This window comes from Hippocampus guttulatus, chromosome 14 (genome assembly GCF_054856545.1).
Source record: "Hippocampus guttulatus isolate MCC_2025c chromosome 14, RoL_Hgut_1.0, whole genome shotgun sequence".
NCBI lineage: Eukaryota > Metazoa > Chordata > Actinopteri > Syngnathiformes > Syngnathidae > Hippocampus > Hippocampus guttulatus.
In genome coordinates, this window is record NC_141274.1 from 6908947 (window position 1) to 6931960 (window position 23014).

Genomic DNA, 23014 nt, shown 5'->3' on the forward strand with positions numbered 1-23014 from the left:
TACCTGTAGAACACTCAAAACATGCAACATGCAACATGCCACACAGGAAGCCTGGAGCTCAGATTCGAAAGCTGAACCTCAGAACTGTGAGGCACACATGCTAGCCACTTGTCCAGCGTTTATACGAGTGAATTAAACTACAGGACAATTTAAAGTCCTCAATGCACCTTTTTTGGAATGTTGGAGAAAAGCAAGAACTTGCAAATTTGGCCAGAGCCTGAATTCGATCCCACTACCAGTAGCGGTTGTGTTGACCACTTGGAATAGCAAAAATAAATAAATGTAAACTAAATAATTACTTTATTAAGTCTTCAGTGAACAAAGTATGCAAGTACTGCATGAAGTAATGGGTACAGTTTGTTTTTTAATCAGCGCAAACGTCAAATCCCCAAAACATATATAAAGGTAATATGCAACTTCATGTACTGCCCATCAATGTCTCAAACAAAAAAAAGACATTTCATAAAATTCATAAATGAAGGCAAATTTAGCTATAAGAAATGGTCTTAAATGAACTCTCTATGTTCCCACTTTTGAAACAGTGGAACAAGTTTCCCACGCAGAGATTATTCTATGAAGCAAAAACTACATGCAGCAAGCGGATGGCAGCTCAACGTAATGAAGTAAAAGCAGCATCCCAATTCCTCTTACAAGTACAATTTATTTAAAAAGTTACTTCAGGAAATGTCACGATTATAAATGTAGCATGTTGAGGCACGAGACAAAAATTTGTTTGGCACCCTTACAGTAGAAAGTCCAGATATTGTTTTGAAATGTACGCAACTCTTAGCTTAGCTTAAAAAAAAGTAGCCATAAAATACAACAAATAATCATTGCACAGTGAAATATCACTTGATACAAAAACGGAAATGGGAAGTAAATGTGTTGAAAGAGCAAAAGTGATGATCCACAAAATGCTAACATTAGCCAAAGTATCCTCGTCGCTAAATATACTGTACATTGTCTGCTTGGAGTTTATGTGTGAGAGCTGGGCTAATATGCATTTTAACTGCATAGCATCTACACTTGTAGATTGAACATGTAGTTCAATGGAAAATGGCAACATTTTGGGGTGAAAAGTTTAAAAGGCGCCTGATGGTGAAATTGACTCGATTAGTGGCCACCTGCTGTTCCACCAGTGGCCTGTAGGTAGCGTCAAACCAGCAAACGCACGATTCATTTTTTTTTCTTTTTTGGAGGGAGTGGGTCGTGGGAAACCGCTTATTCGCTTTTTTTCAGTGTCCCCCTCCCCTTTGGGGGGGGGGGGGGTAAGAAAAAGTAACTTTTTTCCCTCCTCTGCGTATTCATCATGAGCGTCACTGGATCCACTGTAATGTAAAAGTTAAAAAAAGAAAAGAAAGTTATTCCAAAAATCAATACGAGCACTTCACACCAAGACAGAAGACACCCGGAAAAGTTCCTCAAGTACAATATTTGCATTTCGTTAACTTCCCATCGCCGTTATTCTTCGAGCAGCAATCTCTTTGGTCAACCGCTGCAGTTGAACCAGGAGTCCAGCTTGAGAGCGGACCGCCTTCCGTGCAATCTCACTGGAGCGTCGTCCGAGGAATTAGCATAGAGCCAATCATGTCAGATATGCAAATCGACTCCAATGCCTACCATTGTCCTCGGTTGCTCTTATGTGAAGTTGCTAGATTGGACGCTTCATTTGCACTCGAAGCAAAAGTCTCTCGACATCCGCGTTATAGACGAGAGGAGAAACAACCAGAAGTTCGCTTGAAATTGGATTTAGGATTGGATGTACAACATGACATTTGAGGAAATAAGTGGGGATAATTCTCAAGAAAGGTAGGAATTTGCACCGCTGTTTCCTTGACGCGCTTTAATCTATCTATCTATATATATACAGTATATATTTGCGGTGGTGCATGGATCGTTGTCGTCCGGCCGGCGTGTTGCGTGTGCAGACGCGACGAATATGTAAACGAAGCTGCAACAAAAAAAAAAAAAAGAAAAAAAAACGAAATCAAAGTGATCTGTAAGCCCCCGCTGTACTTTATTACCTCAAACGACGCTGCAAACGGCTTGAAAGTGAGCAACCGGCTGTGCATAAATCCACGTTGGAAAAGTGTTCACATCTGCCTCTTGCGTTTGCAGTCGTTGGCCAAAAGACGTTCAAAGACATAAAAAAGATGATTTTTTTTGAAAGAGCCCCACTTTGCATCGGCCGTGAAGTGCAACTTTCATGTGCATTTTTGGTCATTAGTTAATTTTTTTTCTTCCCCCCCCCCCCTCTCTCGGGCACGGCGCTGCAGAATGGATTCGGTGGCGAAAGCGTTAGAAGATGTCCTGACCAGAGCCTTACCGCAGGGCTGCATAACTGTGGGCGTCTACGAGGCAGCAAAGTCCCTCAATGTGTAAGTACAGCTTTACAAAGTCCAATTCAACGTTTCATGCATATCGTTTTGATTAGATTGGTTTTTAACTCGACTATATTGTACGCCCGGGGACCCCCTTTGTAATCAACAATGCTCTATTGTGTCATCTTTTCCTTCCCCAGGGACCCCGACAATGTGGTCTTGTGCATCTTGGCGGCCGATGACGAAGATGTGAAAGACGTGGCCCTGCAGATCCACTTCACGCTCATCCAGGCTTTCTGCTGCGAGAATGACATCAACATCCTGAGAGTGAACAACACCCGGCGCCTGGCTCAAATTCTGGCGGCGGGTGGAGGAGGAGGAGGAGGAGGAGGAGGAAAGCAAAGTGGGGGCGAGCCTGTGGACCTGCACTGTGTGCTTGTCACTGTAAGTACCGTACGCGCTGTGGTGCGCCTGTTCCTGCACTCAAGTCCATTTTTCTTTGACATGGTTATGCGTTTCTCTTGCGTCACTTGCTGTACCTCGGAATATTCTCATTCATACAGGTTATTTCAGTCTCAGGGTATTCAATTGATCGTAACCGGACAGTTCTGTATATATTTTTGTAGAAGACATTTTGTCTCACATTAGTGCCTCATGCGAGATTGGGCAGCTCAAGCCTGAGTGTTGGTGTGGAGGAAGCCGCCCCCCCCCCCCCCCGATCATGATTGCTTTAGCGCTTCTGGGATTCAAAAGTTCAACAGTCATTCGGGTGGAAGATCCCTGGCTAATATTCCATTCAGTTAGAGGAAAAGGAATGTTGTGGAGCCTCCTCAAGGCCAAATAAGGCCGTGCTGTTTGTTTGAAGAGAAGCCTCCATACTTTGTCCAAAAAAAAAAAGAATTGAAAAATTCTCTGTAAAATCTGTGGGGGCATAAAAAGCAAATTGTTAGCTTAATATCTCAATTGCTTGAGGCAGTGTTGGAGTTTTTCAGAAAACAATGGAAAAGAACAAATCAATTCAACAAACAAGAAGTCCACTTGACTCAATTCAACCTTGCATGAGCTGACTAAAAATTGACTCAGACAAATCCAAATTTGTAGCAAGCACAGCGTTATGAAAGCGCTATATAAATCAGCATGTTTTGTATTGTATTGTATTTTGAATTCACACTGATAGTAAGTCCAAATTGTGTTATTAGGCGACACAGGTGGACATGAATTTTTCCAGTTATTATGCGCTAATTTCGTATTTCTGTGTTCGTCAATTCACATAAGCAAAGCGATGGGTCGTTTGGATTGCATGTCCAGTTCTTTTTCATCCAAGTACGAACACCATCCAAGTGAAGGAAAAAAAAAGATTTCGTTTGTACGCAGCAGCCATGACAGCAGATGATTATCTTTGGAGTCGAAAATAAGACTTTTGCAGATGTCTGCTTTTCCTTCGAAAACCACTCATCATTTAGGCCGAGTTTCTATCACGTTATGGATCGAACCAGTGTATTGAACAAATGTTTAACCCTTTCAGGGACAGCGGTTACTACAGTGGACACCTTATCATGTCATCAGCTTACAGCAGGGGTGTCAAACTCATTTTTGTCGCGGGCCACATTGGAGTGACCTTTCCCTTGGAGTTAGTGTAATGAGCCGTTTGGTAACAAGAAAATGCTTCCAATATCTCGCTTATTTATTACATATGAGAAGTTGACATTTTGGTACAGATTTGAGCAATTATCATAGAAGTGTTTGATTTGCTTTCGCGGGCCACATCAAATGATGCGGCGGGCCAGATCTGGCCCTTGGGCCTTGAGTTTGAAATCTGTGGATTACAGGGCGCATGAAAGGGTTAAAAAAAAAAATTAAGCCGATGTATCGGATCGACTCAGACTCGTGATCGCCTTCAGTACTTTTGCTACCTCTGCAACTTTCTCGCATTGAAGTCGGGCTACACTTTTCTCCTGCAGTCGAACGAGAAATGCGGACTTCTGACTGGTAGCATACACGAAGGCTGCTTCACGTGACTGAAACTAAGTCCCGTGTGCATTTTTTTGGTAAACATACACATGACTCCTCCCGCCTGTGACTTGTGAGGAATGTCGGTAGAAGGGGGACGACCTCATGCTCACACGCGCACACTCACTCCAACACACAGAGGCCACTTGTCCATTTAGGTGCAGCGATATATGACTAAACTTCTCCTTTCTTTTCCAGAGCCCCGAGTCCTCCTCGTGGAAGGACCCCGCGTTGAGCAAAGTGAACCTCTTCTGCAGGGAGAGCCGCTGCATGGATCAGTGGGTGCCCATCATCAACCTTCCCGAGCGATGAAAACAAAAGAAGAAAACACTTGAAAGAGAACGTTCCAAATCTGCACCGCAGTTGGATGTTTTACCAGCTGCAGATCGAGTTCCAAAGCACTACTCGGGTTGGATCAAAACAAAACCAAAAAAAAGAAAAGGAAAAAAAAAAAAAGGCGGACCCTGTTGTGTAGTTGGGATGAATTTCAAAAAGGCAAAAAAAAAAGTGGGACGGGGATTTCCACTTGTTTTGGAGTTGTGTCTGTCCGTCGTCGCAAGCGGCCCTCGTGTCGTCACGGATGACGTTAATGGAGCCCGGCCCGTTTGCGTTTGTTGGCGTCAAAAAGCCGGACGTGGCGCAGGCGGAAGGATTACATCATGCGCCGCGGCCGGTGTTGCTTCACCGGCCGTGTGACGCGTTTTCAGGAAAGGTGGAGCGCCAGCCGGAACTCTGAGCCGAAAGCCTCGGCATCTCTGTTCAAACAAAGCACTTAAAGCACTGGACCTTTTGCTATTTGATTGAATATTTCATTCAACTGTTAATATTGATGTTACTATAATTTAAAAAGGGAAGGGCTATTTAGACATCCAAGCGAAGTGTGTATTTAATAATTCCTATGCCAAGTACAATTGTTGTGTTACAATTTTAAGTTATTTTCCATTTTATTTAAGTATATTTATGTTGTTTTTCTTTTTTTTTTTTACTTTGTCAGAATCTGACTGGACACGCACGTATTGATGTCAATAAAAAAAAAAAAGTTTTTGTTCTGAGCCACAACTGTGTTTCTCCTCTCATTTGTGGAAAATGAGCGTTGCGACCTTTAGCATGCGGTTGTAAAGGGAGCGTCACGTGCGGATCACGGGGGTCACGTTGGCCTCGCTGCCATCTCTGAGCTAAAGAGAACAATAATCCTCCGCACTCTCTCTGCTCGGCTTCTGCGTGGCTCAGCACCACCGTGCTCATTCATCCAAACTCTCTCTCCCTTTTCGACAATTCTCTCTTGATTCATTGCGAGCGTTCACTTTGCATTCTTGCCCGGCTGGCTTCCTTGACGAAAGGACATACTTGGACATTTTTCATGATCCGACGAGAACCCCGGGCCTTCAGCGAGAACTGAACCCACTTAGTCTTGATACCGCTGATAAATATCGCACGAGTCAGCAATACTACGCCCTGAGGCCCTGTGATGTCATTTTCAGTTGACAGCAAGTGGCAAAATGGCCGTCCCCTGAAACGGGTCAAAACAAATAGATTTGGCTGCTTAATTCATATTGCACAAATGACCAATACGTTTCCTGGTTCAATTTGAATTGTTATTTAACCCTTCCAGGGTTGGGGACATTCATCCATCCATCCATCCATTTTCCGATCCACTTTATCCTCACAAGGGTCGCGGGGGGTGCTGGAGCCCATCTTCGGGCATTAGACCGGGGACACCCTGAACTGGTTGCCAGCAAATCCGGGGCACACACAGACGTACAACCATCTGCACCGACACTCACACAAAAGGACAATTTAGAATGTTCAATCAGCCTGCCATGCATGTTTTTGGAATGTGGGAAGAAACCGGAGAAAACCCACGCACAAACCTGGGGAGAACATGCAAACTCCACACTGGAAGGCCGGAGCTGGAAGTGAACCCAGTACCTCTGCACTGTGAAGTCTACGCGCAAACCACTGGACTACCAGGCCGCCCACGGTAACTACAGTGGACAGCTCATCATGTTATCAGGTAACAGGGCGCATGAAAGGGTTAAACAGTTCTCGTCATCATGCACTTAACTTTTTGACATCGTGAGACCAAGATGACGCCTATTAATTTATCAACAGTACCCAGAGGGGAATATAGTAATTAAATGTTGCCCTAAAGCATAGCTGTCAAACTCAGGTCCTGGAAGGGTGCTGTCCAGCATGTTTTCCAAGTCTCCCTGCTGCAACACACCTGATTCAAATGAAAAGGTTCAATGTCAGGCTTCCGCAGAGCTTGCTGATGATCTGATCATCCGTAAAAAACGACCATGTATATATAGTAAGGCGTTTTTAGCCGAAAAAAAACGACCATGTATAATAAGGCGTTTTGAGCTGAAAAAAACGACCATGTATAGTAAGGCATTTTTAGCCGAAAAAAACGGCAGAAAAAAAAACGACCATGTATAGTAAGGCGTTTTTAGCTGAAAAAAACGACCATGTATAGGAAGGCGTTTTTAGCCGAAAAAAACGACCATGTAGAGTAAGGCGTTTTTAGCTGAAATAAAACGACCATGTATAGTAAGGCGTTTTTAGCCCAAAAAAACGACCATGTATAGTACGGCGTTTTTAGCCCAAAAAAACGACCATGTATAGGAAGGCGTTCTGAGCCGAAAAAAACGACCATGTATAGTATGTGTTTTGAGCCGAAAAAAACGACCATGTATAGTAAGGCGTTTTTAGCCAAAAACAACGGCCGAAAAAAACGACCATGTATAGTAAGGCGTTTTTAGCCCAAAAAAAAGACTATGTATAGTAAGGCGGTTTTTAGCCGAAAAAAACGACCATGTATAGTAAGGCGTTTTTAGCCGAAAAAAGCGGCCGAAAAAACGACCATGTATAGTAAGGTGTTTTGAGCTGAAAAAAACGACCATGTACTAAGGCGTTTTTAGCCCAAAAAAACGACTATGTATAGTAAGGCGTTTTTAGCCGAAAAAAACGACCATGTATATAGTAAGGCGTTTATAGCCCAAAAAACGACCATGTATAATAGTAAGGCGTTTATAGCCCAAAAAAACAACCATGTATAATAAGGCGTTTTTAGCCCCAAAAAACGACCATGTATAGTAAGGCGTTTTTAGCCGAAAAAAAACGACCATGTATAGTAAGGCGTTTTTAGCTGAAAAAAACGACCATGTATAGTAAGGCGTTTTTCACCGAAAAAAACGACCATGTTTTTGTGTTTTTTGTTATTGTAAAGTGTCCTTGGGTGTCTTGAAAGGCGCTTATAAATAAAATCTATTATTATTATTATTATTATAGTAAGGCATTTTTCACCGAAAAAAACGACCATGTATAGTAAGGCGTTTTTAGCTGAAAAAAACGACCATGTATAGTAAGGCGTTTTTCACCGAAAAAAACGACCATGTTTTTGTGTTTTTTGTTATTGTAAAGTGTCCTTGGGTGTCTTGAAAGGCGCTTATAAATAAAATCTATTATTATTATTATTATTATAGTAAGGCATTTTTCACCGAAAAAAACGACCATGTATAGTAAGGCGTTTTTAGCTGAAAAATAACGACTATGTACAGTAAGGCGTTTTTAGCCGAAAAAAACGACCATGTATAGTAATGCGTTTTTCGCCGAAAAAAACGACCATGTATAGTAAGGCGTTTTTAGCCAAAAAAAACGACCATGTATAGTAAGGCGTTTTGAGCTGAAAAAAATGACCATGTAAAGTAAGGCATTTTTCGAGGAAAAAAAACGACTATGTAAAGTAAGGCATTTTTCACCTAAAAGAACGACCATGTATAGTAAGGCGTTTTTAGCTGAAAAGAACGACCATGTATAGTAAGGCATTTTTAGCCGAAAAAAACGACCATGTATAGTATGTATACAAACGGCTTACTATACATTGTCGTTTTTTGCGACAATGTATAGTAAGCCGTTTTTTCGTCATGGTCGTTTTTTTTTTTTGTCTAAAAACGCCTTCCTATTATACATGGTCGTTTTTTTTTTTTTTTGTCTAAAAACATCTTACTATACATGGTCGTTTTTTTCGGCTCAAAACACCTTACTTGACATGGTCGTTTTTTACGGCTCAAATCGCCTTACTTGACATGGTCGTTTTTTTGGGCTAAAAACGCCTTACTTGACATGGCCGTTTTTTTCGTCTAAAAACATCTGCCTAGACATGGTCGTTTTTTTCGGCTCAAAACGCCTGACTATACATGGTCGGTTTTTTTCGGCTAAAAACGCCTTACGATACATGGTCGTATTTTTTTCGGCTCAAAACGCCTTACTATACATGGTCATTTTTTTTCCGATAAAAACGCCTGACTATACATTGGGGGGTTTTTTCGGGTTAAAACGCCTTCATATAAAGTACATGGTCGTTTTTTTCGGCTAAAAACGGCTTACTGTACATGGTTGTTATTTTCGGATTAAAACGCCTTACTATACATGGTCGTTTTTTTCGGCTAAAAACACCTTACTATACATGGTCATTTTTGGGGGGGGAGGGCTAAAAATGCCTTACAGTACGTGGTCGTTTTTTTCCCGATAAAAACGCCTTTGTATACTTGGTCGTTTTTTTTCGGCTAAAAACGCCTTACTCTACATGGTGGGGTTTTTTCCGATAAAAATGCCTGACTATACAAGTTTTTTTTTTTTTCAGCTCAAAATGCCTTACTATATATACATGGTCGTTTTGTACGGCCAAAAACATCTCCCCAGACATGGTCGTTTTTTCGGCTTAAAGCGCCTTCCTGTATGTACACGGTCGTTTTTTGGGGGCTGAAAACGCCTTACTATAAATGGTCTTTTTTTTCGTCTAAAAACGCCTTACTATACATGGTCGTTTTTTTCGGCTCAAAACGCCTTACTTCACATGGTCGTTTTTTGGGGACTAAAAACGCCTTACTATACATGGTCGTTTTTTTTTCATCTAAAAACGCCTTCCTATACTTGGTCGTTTTTTTTTCGGCTAAAAACGGCTTACTATATATACATGGTTGTTTTTTTTGGGATTAAAACACGTGACTATACATGGTCTTTTTTTTCGCCTAAAAACGCCTTACGATACATGGCCGTTTTTTTTTTCCGGCTCAAAACGCCTTACTATACAAGGTCAATTTTTTTCCCGATAAAAACGCCTTATTATATATACATGGTCATTTTTTTCGGCCTTAAAATGCCTTCCTATACATGGTCGTTTTTTTCTGCTAAAAACGCCTTACTATTATACATGGTTGTTTTTTTCGGGTTAAAACGCCTTACTATACATGGTCGTTTTTTTCGGCTAAAAACGCCTTAATATACATGGTCGGTTTTTTTCGGCTCAAAACGCCTTGCTATACATGGTTGTTTTTTTCAGCTAAAAACGCATTCCTAAACATCATAGGTGTCAAACTCAGGTCCTGGAGGCCTACTGTCCTGCATGTTTTTCAAGTCTCCCTGCTGCAACACACCTGATTCAAATGAACAGGTTCAATATCAGGCTTCCGCAGAGCTTGCTGATGATCTGCTCATTCGAATCAGGTGTGTTGCAACAGGGAGACTTGCAAAACATGCAGGGCAGCGGCCCTCCAGGACCTGAGTTTGATACCCCTGCCCTAAAGTAAGAGTATCCTTTTGGATAGTTTTATTCATCCAGCTCATTTCATTCTCAAGGCAATAAATCGATGGGACTGCTCTGTTTGTGTCATCATCCATGGAGGCTTCATCAGTTCATGCACCAACACTTGGTTCGGACTGCACCAGCCAAAGTTGGAGTGGCAAATCCAACTGTTTATGCTCCAAGTCTGTCGACTTGTCATTTTGCATTTCAAAAGAATGATACTATTCATGGTTGGGGTGTGCCTCCATTTTGGAGCATAAATAGTTGGGTTTGCCACACCAACTTTAGGCTGGTGCGGTCCTAACCAAGCCTTGTTGCATGAAACGTTAAAGTCTACTCGGACGAGAGCCAAAACGTCTTCTATGACAGAGCAGTTGGCTTGCGATCACTTCAACGCTTTGAGAATCATGCAGAGATCATGTTACAATAATGACTCAAGGAAAGGTAAAACGTAGGGCTCCAAAAAGTTCTGAAGTAATTATGCACTGAAGAAAAAAAAAATCACTGCAGATTTCAGATTCATATTTTTTTTCAGCACGAGCGTTAAGTAGACAAAAATCAAAAATAGAAATGAAACCATAGCTCTTTAAAAAGTGCTGTACATTAATTAAAAATCAGATGAATGAAATCAAAGAGTTAAAACAGTCATAAAACAGTAAACTGAAGAAAACACTGAAACAATGCTGCGTTTCAAGCTGCATCAAAAGCCAAAGAATAAAAATGTCCCTCTGAGTCCTTAGTACCTCAAGTATCGTCTGGTCCACTGACCCAAGCCACCAGCAGATCCAGAAGCGGGGAGGAGTTCAGAGAGGGTGGAGCGAGACCATTTCAAGGTTTTTAAAACAAATCAAAAAATCTTCCAAAATGAATATTGCAGTGAAAGGAAATACACTGTTTTCTTAACCTGGTGGCAGTAAATGCAATGAAAACAGTAGGGGGCCCAAATGGAGCCCTGTGGAACACCATACGACAATGCCGCAGAGTGGCATCAAGGCTAACACAAAATGTCCTGCCTACCAAGTAGGATCTAAACCACATTAGAGTGCTACCACTAAAGCCAGCCTCACACACAAATGCGTTAGGAACAAATACAGATATAGTAGCACATTTTTGTTTTCATCCTGAAATGTTAGTCAACATTCCTAACATTTTGTGAGGAGTGTAATTGAAGTTATATGGGCCAGTACTACTGATTGTGAAGACCCTGGGCATATTAGATTGACATGGCAACACGATGAGGCTGAAATCGGATTGCACAAAACCATGTCCTGGAAGCTGTGCAGCTCAGAAAAGGCTACAAAATGAAGAAAGTAAACTGTTGGGAATACAATTTCAAGGAAGTAATACTAGAAACTAGGTTGTAAATGTACAAATTAGGTCAGCACTTCTGACATTGCTCCCGCCATCTCACATCATTATGTTGTTGTCGAAGCCTGATGAGAATGAAGCTCATTGCACAGATCTCGACTTGTGTAAGGAACAGCGTGTCATTCCAAAACGACTTTTGCCCTTGGCCGTGCTTGCCTGGTGCTTTTCCAACTGCGCCATGAGCAGGTGATGTCACCGGGCAAGGCGGGCAATCCCCCTCACAACGTGATGAGTCACCGTCACGAGAAGCTACGTTGTCTCGCAGTTGCGCAATGCGGCCCTGAGGTGTCACGTGATACTTCAAAAGTTGCAAAACAACCCCTTTGTCAAAGGATGAAAAACAATCATGGGTCGGATCACATTTCTTCAGTGTGTCATCATTCAAATTCAACAACATAACTCTGACTTTTTCGTCCGCTAGTTTAATGCTAACACATAATGTTAGGTTCATTCACAGGCCCCCCGCGTCTCTCGTCCACAGTCAGCCAGGATGGGCTCCAGCTCACCTATGACCCTAATGAGGACAAACACCATCGAGAATGGAAGTGCAGGCATTCTGTCAACGAATGAACAAATCATAAAAAATAACTTGTGTAAACCACAACAAACACAAAATTATGTATCCACCCATAACTTTGATGAAGGCTGGAATGAAGATTAATACATGAGTCTGGCAGGTGTGTCCCTAAACAACATTTGGCCAATACCTCTTCAGTGCACATTAAATTCTCTTATTTATTAATTTTATTATTATTGATGTTAACTTATTGTCATTTCAGCCATCTGTTGTTCCCCCAAATGGCTTGCTTGTCTATGTGTGCCCTGCGATTGGCTGGCAACCAGTTCAGGGTGTCCTCCCCCCCCGCCAGCATGCTTGCGATCCTTGTGAGGAAAAAGCAGATTAGAAAATGGTTGGTTGGAGTTGTGCAGGCTGAAAGTTACAGTAAAAGTGGGAAGTTTATAGATGATTGATCTTGCCCCCCCCTTTTTTTTTTAACACATGACAAAAACATGGCATTTGAACAGGGGTGTGTCGACTTTTTATATCATGTGAGAACACATTCAACACTGTGCTAAGTCAACACGGTTCTGCATAATTGGGGAAATTGGGGGCGGGGGTGAGTGGGTGGGGGCTAAAGTTTAAACAATCTCCCGAGTGGTGATTTAAAAATAACCCAAAACAGCAAATAGTGAGTAGCGGATTCCAAGTATTACCCCGCCCCCGAACTTTGTGGGCTTCTGTGAATCCAGTTGGCACTGTGTGAAAGGTTGCGTGGCGTGTGACTCAACAGTGTGACACCTTGGACAAGGCTCATTTCAAATCGGGGTGGGGTAGCGCAGATCGTCCCCCTTGAGGCTTCCGGCGAAAGTGAATCCTAGAAAATTTGTAGGTCACAGTTCATGTGCAGCTTTTTATCTGAGAGATTCTAAAATAGAGCAGAATTCCACACGGAGTGGAGGGGGTGGGGGTGGTAAGTGTGCACATTGAATGGCGCCGCATAATGTGAACCGGCAATATGTTGCATAAGCCAGAGAACATGTCAAAATCAGCACATTCTTCAAATTTTGAAAGTCAAAGGTAACTTTTAGTGCAAGATATGTGACTTTGCAATGTTTAGGGTCAAAAAGCTGATAAAAAAAAGAGAAGAAAAAGTGCAACATGAAAGAAAACATGGCACATATCAAAAGAAAAATGATTTGGTGCACTCCACCCAAAACGTCTTTCAACGTTTACTCCCTCATCATAATCCATCTCACACTACTCTCACGACAAATGTTATTGACACCAAAGCACTGAAAGGCAAATTCCATTTCAGGGTGGATTTTTCACATCGAGTTTACCGTTTGGGTTTGCTAAAAAATGTAGACGCAAATATTACTCGAGCATCAACATTACATGTTCTGGTCCATTGCTTCTACTTAGGTCCACCCTTCCGCCACCAATAGTGGAACGTGTCAGGCGGTGTAAAGTGTCATGATTCATCAGTCACAGTCATATGATAGTCCTAATTGAATATAATTAAAAATACTTTTTTTTAAAGTTTCACTGTAATGATGAAGGCTCATCTTGGAAAATTCCATCATAATGGATATCATAATGAAGCTTGAATAAAAATGCCACGGTCGCCGCGGATTCGGCTTCAAACAAGGCTTAATAGAATGTGTCAGTTGTCCATTTCTGATGAAACGTTTCCAGTTTGGAATCACAACTAAAACTGCAGTCGTCGCAAAGGAAAAAAAAAAAAAAAAAAAAGGCAGCGTCACTGAATCACAAGTCTGTTTTGTACATTTCCAGAAGTGGCTGCGGCCACCACAGGGAGCAAAGTGCCACTACAGTCCGCGAACTCAGAACGCGCCCTCCGCACCCACCCAACAGCCCCGCCCCTCCCTTTCCTCCCCACTGACCCCCACATCAATCCACCGCGCTGCTCCCCCCCCCCAACCCCCACCCCCTCATCAGCACATTCCGACACCGTGACACTGTAACTGCCACGCTGGATTGTCACACTGTGGCACATTAGGGCGCATGCGTGCTCTTGCATGTTGCAAGCCGTGCAAAGGCGTTCGGCGGACACTTGATTAGGGACGGCTGCTCAATCGGAATTTCGAAGCCGAGAACTGGAGCCAAAGTGTTTGCACAATTATCAAAAATCATCATGCTCACTTTGGATTCCCCCCCCCCCCCCCCCTCAGTTAAAAATAAGCCTGGGTAGGCCTACCCTGAAATGCCTCAGGAATTCTCAAGCAATATTATTATTATTATTATTAATAATAATAATAATTCTGCACCCATTTTCGGTACCACATATTATCACTAGGTTTATTGTATAACATTATTAATTAGTAGTACACCATAAAAAAATGACCACTTATTCTCCTTAAGGTTATTGTATAAACATTTTTTTTAAAAAAGACATTAGTTCGTAGCACACTGCACAAAATTTGGGATGAACTCAAAATGGCAACAAACTTCTATCACATTTTAAGTTGAGCAATTGAACTAAATGTTTTTATTGGGAACGGTTGTGCCTTTTATTGAACCCAAATTAATGTAAAGCCAAAAACAACCTTCTTGTTTTGCGATAGTAAGTGTTGCCATAAATTTCAACCATTTATACTTTCAAGTTTTTTTTCTCGTCTTAGATTACAGTTTCAGGCCCCCCAAAAGTTTTTTTTAACAGTGTACTAGTAGTAGTATATTACTTAATTCTAATGTTTATTAATGATTCCAACCTGAGGTTTTACAATGTATCTTCTATTCAATCAAGGAGTTTGTTCAGAACGAACTTTGAAAATGTTTTCTTCGAAATGTGCAGATGCATTTGTAGATTTAGAAATCCATGCATAATAGGAGGTACAACTGGGCCACCTGATATTTCTGATGTCATAAATGTGATGCTATTTCAGGTAACAGTCGGTGTCTATTCCTGCCGTCTTCCCATTACGTGGAAATGAAGAGAAGAAAATCAGGTCCGGACACAACAAAGTCAGAAACACCCAAGAGGCCACCAACAGAGAATGAAAACAAAGCAGGCCTTTTCCTGAAATAGTAACATGACTCTGTGAGTGCTAAAAGCGGGGTTTCTACATTTAAATGTATTCAGTGTGGTTTTTAACGGCCCGGTGAGGGACGCTCAAGGTTTTTCCAGCCCCTAGTTAGATACAGTTTTATATACAGTACATACACTATTTGCAAAGACTTCTGAAATGTTTTTTTTTCAACTCGCTCCTCTCCAACAAAGAGCAGAGTGGCAAACCTTCCAAGGATGTCCAATTAGATGCCTTTCTGTGACTCTTCCGGTCTCCCTGATGATATATGTAATTCACGTTTTTCATGTTGGGATAAACCGGTATAAAAACCTTAGATGCTCTAGTAGGCTTTTCCTGACATTTGTTCTTTTGTAGCAGAAGCTTGAAAGGTTTGACAGTTATTTGTAACCGCTCAGACTTTCCCTCCCTGTTCCAGCTGAAAAAAGTGCCCCAAAGCAGGATATTGATCCCACCATACTTCACTGTGGAGTTGAGGACAAAAACGTTCAACCTTTGTCTCGTCAGACCACTTATACTCACACATGATAGGGAATTTTGTTTATAATAAGAACTGTTTTGAAAATGGATTAATCTTGGTTTCTTTTTCTTCTTTTTTTTTTTTACATGACAAAAAAAACGTGATACTTGAACATGGGTGTGTAGACTTTTGCACCCTCTGTTCCTCTTACCCGCATTTGAAATTAGCAAACAAAATCACACAAGCACAAACAGACTCCATTTCAAGCAACGATCCTCTGACACAACACTTTTTTTTTTAATTGAGATATTGGAACAGGAATAGGAACACTTTGCTTCACTTCGCTCATCTTCATACAAACGTTGCTTTATGAATAATAAAGACGTTCCTCAAAATACAGATTTTGACACGCTATCTAATGGAACAGTTGTACAGTAAAGTTGCTTCACTGACAGAAATGACATGGCAGTGGCAAGCTAAATATTTCTTAAGAGGTTGATGGGAATTATTGCAAACAAGGGGAAGCAACTGTTAAGAGACCAAAAGAAAAACAAAACCCTGAAACAATCAGTTAGATAACAATAACTGCGGAAAAGAGAAGCACCAGGCGAATCCAATGAGATATGAGAGGCTTTGCACCACGCGCAGACACAAAGATGGCACCGTACACTTTTACGCTATTATCAAAAATGATTTCCACCCTGCAAATTCAACCACAGTTCTCCCAGTAAGTGTTCTTCGGAATACAAGGCAAGCATAAGTAAGGCGATTAAGTGTGACACAAGTTTTGTCCAACTTTTTTTTTTTTGGTTCAATGGACCACCAGCTTCTGGATAGATGAGCATGTTTCCACCATTAGTGCAGTCCACCCTACCACTTGGGTACCAAAGTTTACGACAAACCTTTTTTTGCTCAGGGCAGTTTTTTTGTAGATTAGGTCTCAAAAAATAAAGGAAAAAACCTAAAATTGTGAATGTAACACATGTAAAATTGTTCGTTTTAGTAATACAATCGTGGCATTTTTAAAAATTGTTTCAATTACGATTTTTAGGGGTGCAACTAACGATTATTTCAATAAAAGATTCATCGGAGAAAAAAAATTATCTATATTTTCCATCCTTTTATTCAAAAAGGTGAATATATTTCAAATGAACATAATTTACGTCAGGCACTGGTTTGGTCCGTAACAGGTCGGAAAGACACAAAAAATGTTGATGGTTGTTTTATTTGGATTTGATAATCGGGCCACCCTCATGGAGGATGACCGAAACGGAGGAGATTTACTATCGAGAAGCGGGAACTCTGAAAATTTGGACAATTTTGAATGAAGGAATAGAGCCTATTCATCGATGATCAAAATGAATGATCAATTTGAGAATGAATTGGTTGCTGTTTTATTGATGAATCGTTGCGCCTCGAATAATCACCCAATTACAGTGGTGCCTTGAGATTCGAGTTGAATTCGTTCCGTGACTGCGCTTGTCTTTTTTTTCTTTTCCACATGAAAAACTGCACGCAGCCATAATGACCTGCAGAAAAAAAATTGCTCTCCACATAACCCGCAAAAACGGAAAACGTGAGCACAAAACAAAACGAGGTGAAGCGCGCTTGGATCTCAAATTTTTGCTCTTACCTCAAGACAAAAAAACAAGTGATGGCTCATGTGGATAAAAAGTTATAAGTCAAGGCACTTGTTTGTATCGCAAGGCACCACTGTAGGTCATAAACAAAATATATACAGTATATAAAATGGTTCAAGTGACAATTTCCTGAAGTAAATTAATTTAAAAAATATACTTCAGTGAAGCGATTTTAGGGAGGGGAAAACAGCTAAAAGAAGGCAACACTGTGGAAAGAAACACATTTCGATCGTGAATTACGACGCTTGGCTTTTTCAAATTCATAGACAGGTTATGATGTCATGTCTTGGGCTTTATTTGTTGGATACAGCCGTCACCATAGCACCGAACATTGGAAACGACAACCCAGCAAAGTCAAACCGGATTATGATTTTACAATTTCAAACTGTAGCGAGCTGAGCGAACGAGCTGAACTGCACCAGTGATGGAATCTGGCGGTGGTCTTTAAAGGCTGCTTTTGCAGCTTTGGTCCAAGTAGTTTAATGTCACAATTCGACCGTATTCGAAGGATGTCAGCTGACGAAGGCGTCTCCTCGCTGAAGTCATCCACAGACATTTCTGTTCTCAATGTTACATACGGACAACTATTGATTGCACAGTGAACCCCCCCCCCCCCCCCCCCCCTACTATGTCAAGGGTTTGTAAGCGATAGTTGTTTTCATGTCTTTTTACTAGGGCCCGACATTTTTTGGGAGGCTGATGGCGATTCCGATATTTGGCAGAATAAAAATCCGATAATCGATTAATCAGCCGATTAATCTATATAATGAAGACAGACATTTCTGTCTTGTGGTCCCCCACAATCTATGAAGTATAGGCAGAACATTTGAGTGTTTTACAATACTGTACTTTGTCCTTTGGTAGAGGAAAAAAAAATCTGCCAAATATCGGACTATTTTTGTCGATTTTTTTACAGCACACAGGCAAATCCAAATTGAGCATTTTTTGTGCCGTTAGGGCAGTACCACAGTGTGCCACAACAAGCCTGTGAGTAGTATATTTTGAATGATGCTTGTGTTAACGTGGCAGTTGTTTGACGGTTTATAATTGCTGTAATATTTATGCTAATTTTGCGTTCGGACATAACTGAAATGACGACCTTTGTTATCAAGAAATGGGCTGGTTGGTCGAACATTTTGGCGCCTAAATATATCACGTCTTAAATCCTCTTTTGTTTTATGGGCCAATTTTACAACCTGAAGCAAGCACACGGTGCCTCTTATTTGGAGAGCCTAGCGAGCGAGCGAGAACCGGCACTATGAAATAACCTCCAAAAAAAGTGTCTGAACCTGACATTTCAAGGTGATAATCAGCTCGAGATGGATTACATGGAATGTGGATTGTCACAGACGCCACGGTAACAAGCTCACCTTGAAAAAAACCCCTGAATCTTCAGTTATCCGAACATTAAACATTAAAGGTTGCCAGTGGAAATTTTGAAAGTGAAATTGGACAAAAAAATAAATTAAAAGGCCCACATGAACCCGCAGAGAGATGCTAACAGTCGCTGCCCATTACGAGAAATCACGAAGCCGAGGACCGCCGGTGACTCCAGGACGTGCCTGTTGCCATGTTAATTCGTTGCAGCCAAAGGCTTGCTAGTGGTCATCATAACAGACCGAAGAGTGGCACAGCGATTAAAGACTTGAGTGTTGGAGCCGCAGAAACACTTTCTTTGTTCTGTCAAAAAGAAAAAAAACGAAACGAAACAAGCCAGAACACTAAAGCAGGGTTGCGTCAGTAATATGTTAACACAAAAAGAGATGAGCCCGTGGTAATAATACGATCACGATCCACCCCTCGCTCCTCCCGACAAACAGAACACAGCGACATTAATAAGCCAAAAACGACTCCCATCAAGGCACGAGTGGTATCAACTCCTACAATATAGTGCAGGGCTTTTTGTCCTTAAAGGGATTGTCTGAGGCGGGGATGCCCATGAGGAGAGGATCGGTTTTGGAGTGATCATTGCAGTAAGTCATAAGGTCCGCGGAGGCCTTGGATACCTGCGGGCAGAGAAAGAAATTCAAACGCTAGCACAAGTGAGAGCAGAGGACCTCTTCACCACATGCCACATCCGAGTGGGATTCAAAACGCTTTCTTCTTCCCGCTCCTTTTTTGAGCGGTACCGTATGTTCCGGATTATAAATCACAATGGAGTATAGATCGCATTTGGGGGGGGGGGGGGGGGGGGATTTATTGAATAAAATACAACACCAAGAACAGACATGCCATCTTAAAAGGCAATTTAAAATAAAAATAAAATAGAGAGCAACAATTGTACGATATGCTAACGTTACATGACGCGTAAACAACGAACTGAGAACGTGCCTGGCATGTTCACGTAACATATTAAGAGTTGTTCAGATAACGATAGCACAAAGAACATGCTAACAAGTTTACCAAATCATTGCTGTCACTCCAAATCACTAAATCCGACGAAATCTTCCTCCTCTGTGTCACTTTTAAACAATTCCGTCAACACCGGAGCTAGAAGATGCCGTACTTCCACTTCTACGTCGCTTACGTCAGACTCATCGTCGACTTATCAACAGAGGCCTAGAGCGCGGTTTAATGTGAAAAATAACACGTGAAACGATATACAGTAATAATGTGTCAATAATTTCACACATAAGTTGCTCCAGAGTGTGAGTCCCGGCCAAACTACGGAACCCCCTGCCCGCCTGTGATATATAATCCGGAAAATACGGTACATAAATTGTAAGTTTACATTCATTCCGAAAGTGTCGATATACCCCAGGAAAGTTTTTGTAAGTGAATGTACCTTTATCCTCTCGATGTTGGCCTCTATCCTCAGCTGCTGCACAGTCCGCCTGGCATGGGCGATGTTGTTAGAACTGTGAGCCTTCGAAGACATCCTGGGCAATCCGCGCTAGGAAGAGACAAAAGTAGGCACACGCTTTGAGTATGGGACATAGCGCCAATGTTTCCAAACGCTTATGGAGGTGAGCCACATATTTTCCATTGGAAAAATATCACAGCACACTGGCAAACATAACATTTCCTAAAATGTACTCCTGCAGAAAAGTGGTGAAGATTGCACGACTGTCTGTGTCTTATGTGTTGTGTTATTTTTGTTATTTTGACTTCAAAATGGTGCCGCGAGAGTGGCTGCCTTTCCAGCAGCTCCTATATTTTGTTGTTCTACTTCTTCCTTTCATAACTTTGCTGCTGTGAATTGGGAATTTCTCCATTGCGAGACTAATAAAGGTTTTCTTATCTTATCTTATCTTATCTTAACACTGTCAGGAAACATCACTAGCATAGATAGATGATCAAAGCTTCACTTATAGTACCGTATTTTCCGCATTATAAGGCGCACCGAAAAGCATTCAATTTTATCAGAAGCCGACAGTGCGCCTTATAATCCGATGGGCCTTATATATGGATCAATATTCAGGATTTCTTGGACATAGTATTTTAACTGTTCTGGAAAGCGCTTCGTGACAGCTGCAGCGGTTGTGAAAGCTCTATACAGATAAAGCTGTATTGTATTGTATCGTATTCCCTCAACGTTGCTCCATCTAGTGGATGTATAACGCAACCGCAGCCACTATTGTAGCGCGCAGTGCACATTTATTTATTTATTTAACCATACTGAGCAATCGACAAAAAAATTTTTTTTATTGGAGACAAAAATAGACTGCTAACGGTTGCGATTCTTTCTCAAGGTTCAGGATCTCTTATTCGTAACAGCCATTTAAAAACATATTTTCATCAATTTAACCACATTCGTGCACAACATTTATTAAAGTTTCCGGTATCATGGTACCACTCGACTACTCGCAGCAACACTTTTTGCTTTCTGATGGAATAACTGAATGAAGGAGCAGAAGCCCCCCCCCCCTTCCCACACACACACACACACACACACACACACACACAGAACAACGTCAGCATGCTAGTTGTCATGAACAGCAGCTCAAGGCTGTAAATCAGCAAAGGGACCGTGGAAAGAAACAACACTGTCGGGTTTATGAACGTCATTTCATCTTTCACACTTCCTCTTGCTTCATTGTTCCCAGAAGTGACATTTCTTTTCTCTGGCTCGGCGCCACATTATGCTCACAGACAACTTCATTGCAGACACATGCACGACAATTTATATCCAATATACATTCAATTATTTGACCTCTGAAGTTTACAAATGAAAAAATACACCTGACAACCCGCCCCCCCTCACCCCCATACACACACACACACACACACACACACAAAATTGCATTTATTTTTCTAAATATTGGGAAAAAAGAAATCTGATTGTATATGCTAAGAAACCTTGGATCATTAATGATGAAGGATTGAGATTGTGTTTTCTATAATGTCTTATTTTGCACAACAGATCAATGATCGGTCAGCAAATATGATGCCGGTCTGATCTAGCCAATCACCTCCGTGTAGATTACCGAAAAACTATTTTTCATTTTCGCACTCAAGGAACTCTGTTAAGTGAGCTGAGGAGCTTCACGCTGACAAAATGAGTTCTTTTAGCCGGGATTTGTTAGCCTTTTTGTCAGGGTGCCAATTACCCACAAATTTTGGTTATTTGGATCATTTGGTACGTTCACTGTGGCCCAACGAGGCCGCGCCGTTTGCCCAACAAGATGACAGTTGCAACACTGACACAATTGCTGAAACCATCCAGGGAATTTTTCTTCCCACATCGAACCCGAATGCAAGGTCAAGACTCCAGCACTGAAACGTGCAACTGAATGGTGGATATGTGTGTGTGTGTAGGGGGAGCTGCAACAGGTTGAACTTGTGATTCTGCTTCCTGCAAATCATTTACAGAGATGATGGGAACAAGCCTGGACCCGTCTTCCATGGCATGTGGGAGCTGCGTGTGCGTGTCCAGTTGCGCCGTTCCTCCCTCCCTGCAAGCAGACTTCCTCTAACTGCAAGTTTGGTTTCTCAACACAATAATAAACACATTACTTCCTTGAGCACATTCTGCAACACACTTTTCTTCTTGAGACACATTCCGCTTACGGCAAAACCATCTTTATCGGGCAACAGGAAACTTCTCATAAGGCTTCCCCTTCTCGAGAAATGCACGCGGGGGGAGAAAAACTGTTTCAGGGCATGACAAAGTGAAAAGAGAATTTTGCAGGAGAGGAGAAGTACTTGCAGAAACAACAGAAGGGCCTTTTAAAAGCGTGACACGCATGTACTTCATTCATGGTTAACAATGCAATCGGTGACAGTAGGCCGTCAAGTTGGACAAGGCAAGCAAGCGACCAATTTGTACGCTCGCATTCTAGAATGCAAACGGAAAGCTGCACATTCTCCAGTGTTGACACTCTGTTCCGGGCGGGCACTGCAAACCTGTTTTCCCGAAAATGCGGTGCCCTGTGAAAATTCCATTGCCAGGTTCCGGAGTCGGCGTCAGTACTTGGGGCGCATGCTGTCACTCAATGAATGTTTGAATATTCGTTTTCTGTTTTCACTAAGGCGGCCCGGTGGTCGTGTGGTTAGCGCGTCGACCTCGCAGTGTAGAGGTAACAGGTTCAATTCCAGCTCCGGCTTCCCTGTGTGGAGTTTGCATGTTCTCCCCGGGCCTGCGTGGGTTTTCTCCGGGTACTCCGTTTTCCAAAACTAGTTATCCATTCATTGTATATGTAAAATATGAGGCGGCGATTAAACCTTTATACAGTTTCACAGTCATAATGGCCCTCCGAGGGAAACCGTGACCACAATGCGGCCCGCGACAAAAATGAATTTGACACCCCTGGCTGATTCTAAGTTCACACAACAAAGTGAACAGTCATCGCCGCGAAACGCTCTGCGCTTTCTCACAAAGGCGAGGCGGCGAGAGGTGAACAGGGCACCAAAATCCTTTCATCCAGGTAGGATGAGGGAAGGAGTCAGTCTTGTCGTGCGAGTTTATTGAGAATAACGAATAATCTGGTGGGAGGGGGGGGGTTGTTTGTTTGTTTGTTTGTTTTTTATTACGTTTCTGCAAAATTAGCAGACTTTTTTGTTTGATACCAGCAAAAATTGTTTCACAATGATGCAATTTTCAAATGATGTCTCATGTCAAAGGTATACATCAAGGTCA

At 41.9% G+C, this 23014-nt stretch overlaps 2 protein-coding genes across 4 annotated transcripts in view; one reads left to right on the forward strand and one right to left on the reverse strand.

The window, feature by feature from the left end:
* Nucleotides 1–1643: 1643 nt before the first annotated feature.
* On the forward strand, nt 1644–5390 carry LOC147194735 (growth arrest and DNA damage-inducible protein GADD45 alpha-like). Its single transcript, XM_086129758.1, has 4 exons — nt 1644–1809; nt 2277–2378; nt 2522–2765; nt 4530–5390. The coding sequence occupies exons 1-4, from the start codon at nt 1760–1762 to the stop codon at nt 4641–4643; spliced, it is 510 nt and encodes a 169-aa protein (XP_085985884.1). The 5' UTR covers nt 1644–1759; the 3' UTR covers nt 4644–5390.
* Nucleotides 5391–15568: 10178 nt separating this feature from the next.
* Nucleotides 15569–23014, reverse strand: part of LOC147194736 (guanine nucleotide-binding protein G(I)/G(S)/G(O) subunit gamma-12-like) — a 31501-nt gene continuing 24055 nt past the window's right edge. For all 3 annotated transcript variants that reach the window (XM_086129484.1, XM_086129485.1, XM_086129486.1), the window contains 2 exons: nt 19721–19828; nt 15569–18941 (listed from right to left, as the gene is read on the reverse strand). In XM_086129484.1, the coding sequence (XP_085985610.1) occupies nt 18816–18941; nt 19721–19813 (219 nt within the window). In that variant the 5' untranslated portion in view covers nt 19814–19828 and the 3' untranslated portion in view covers nt 15569–18815. The remainder of the gene's footprint in view (nt 18942–19720; nt 19829–23014) is intronic.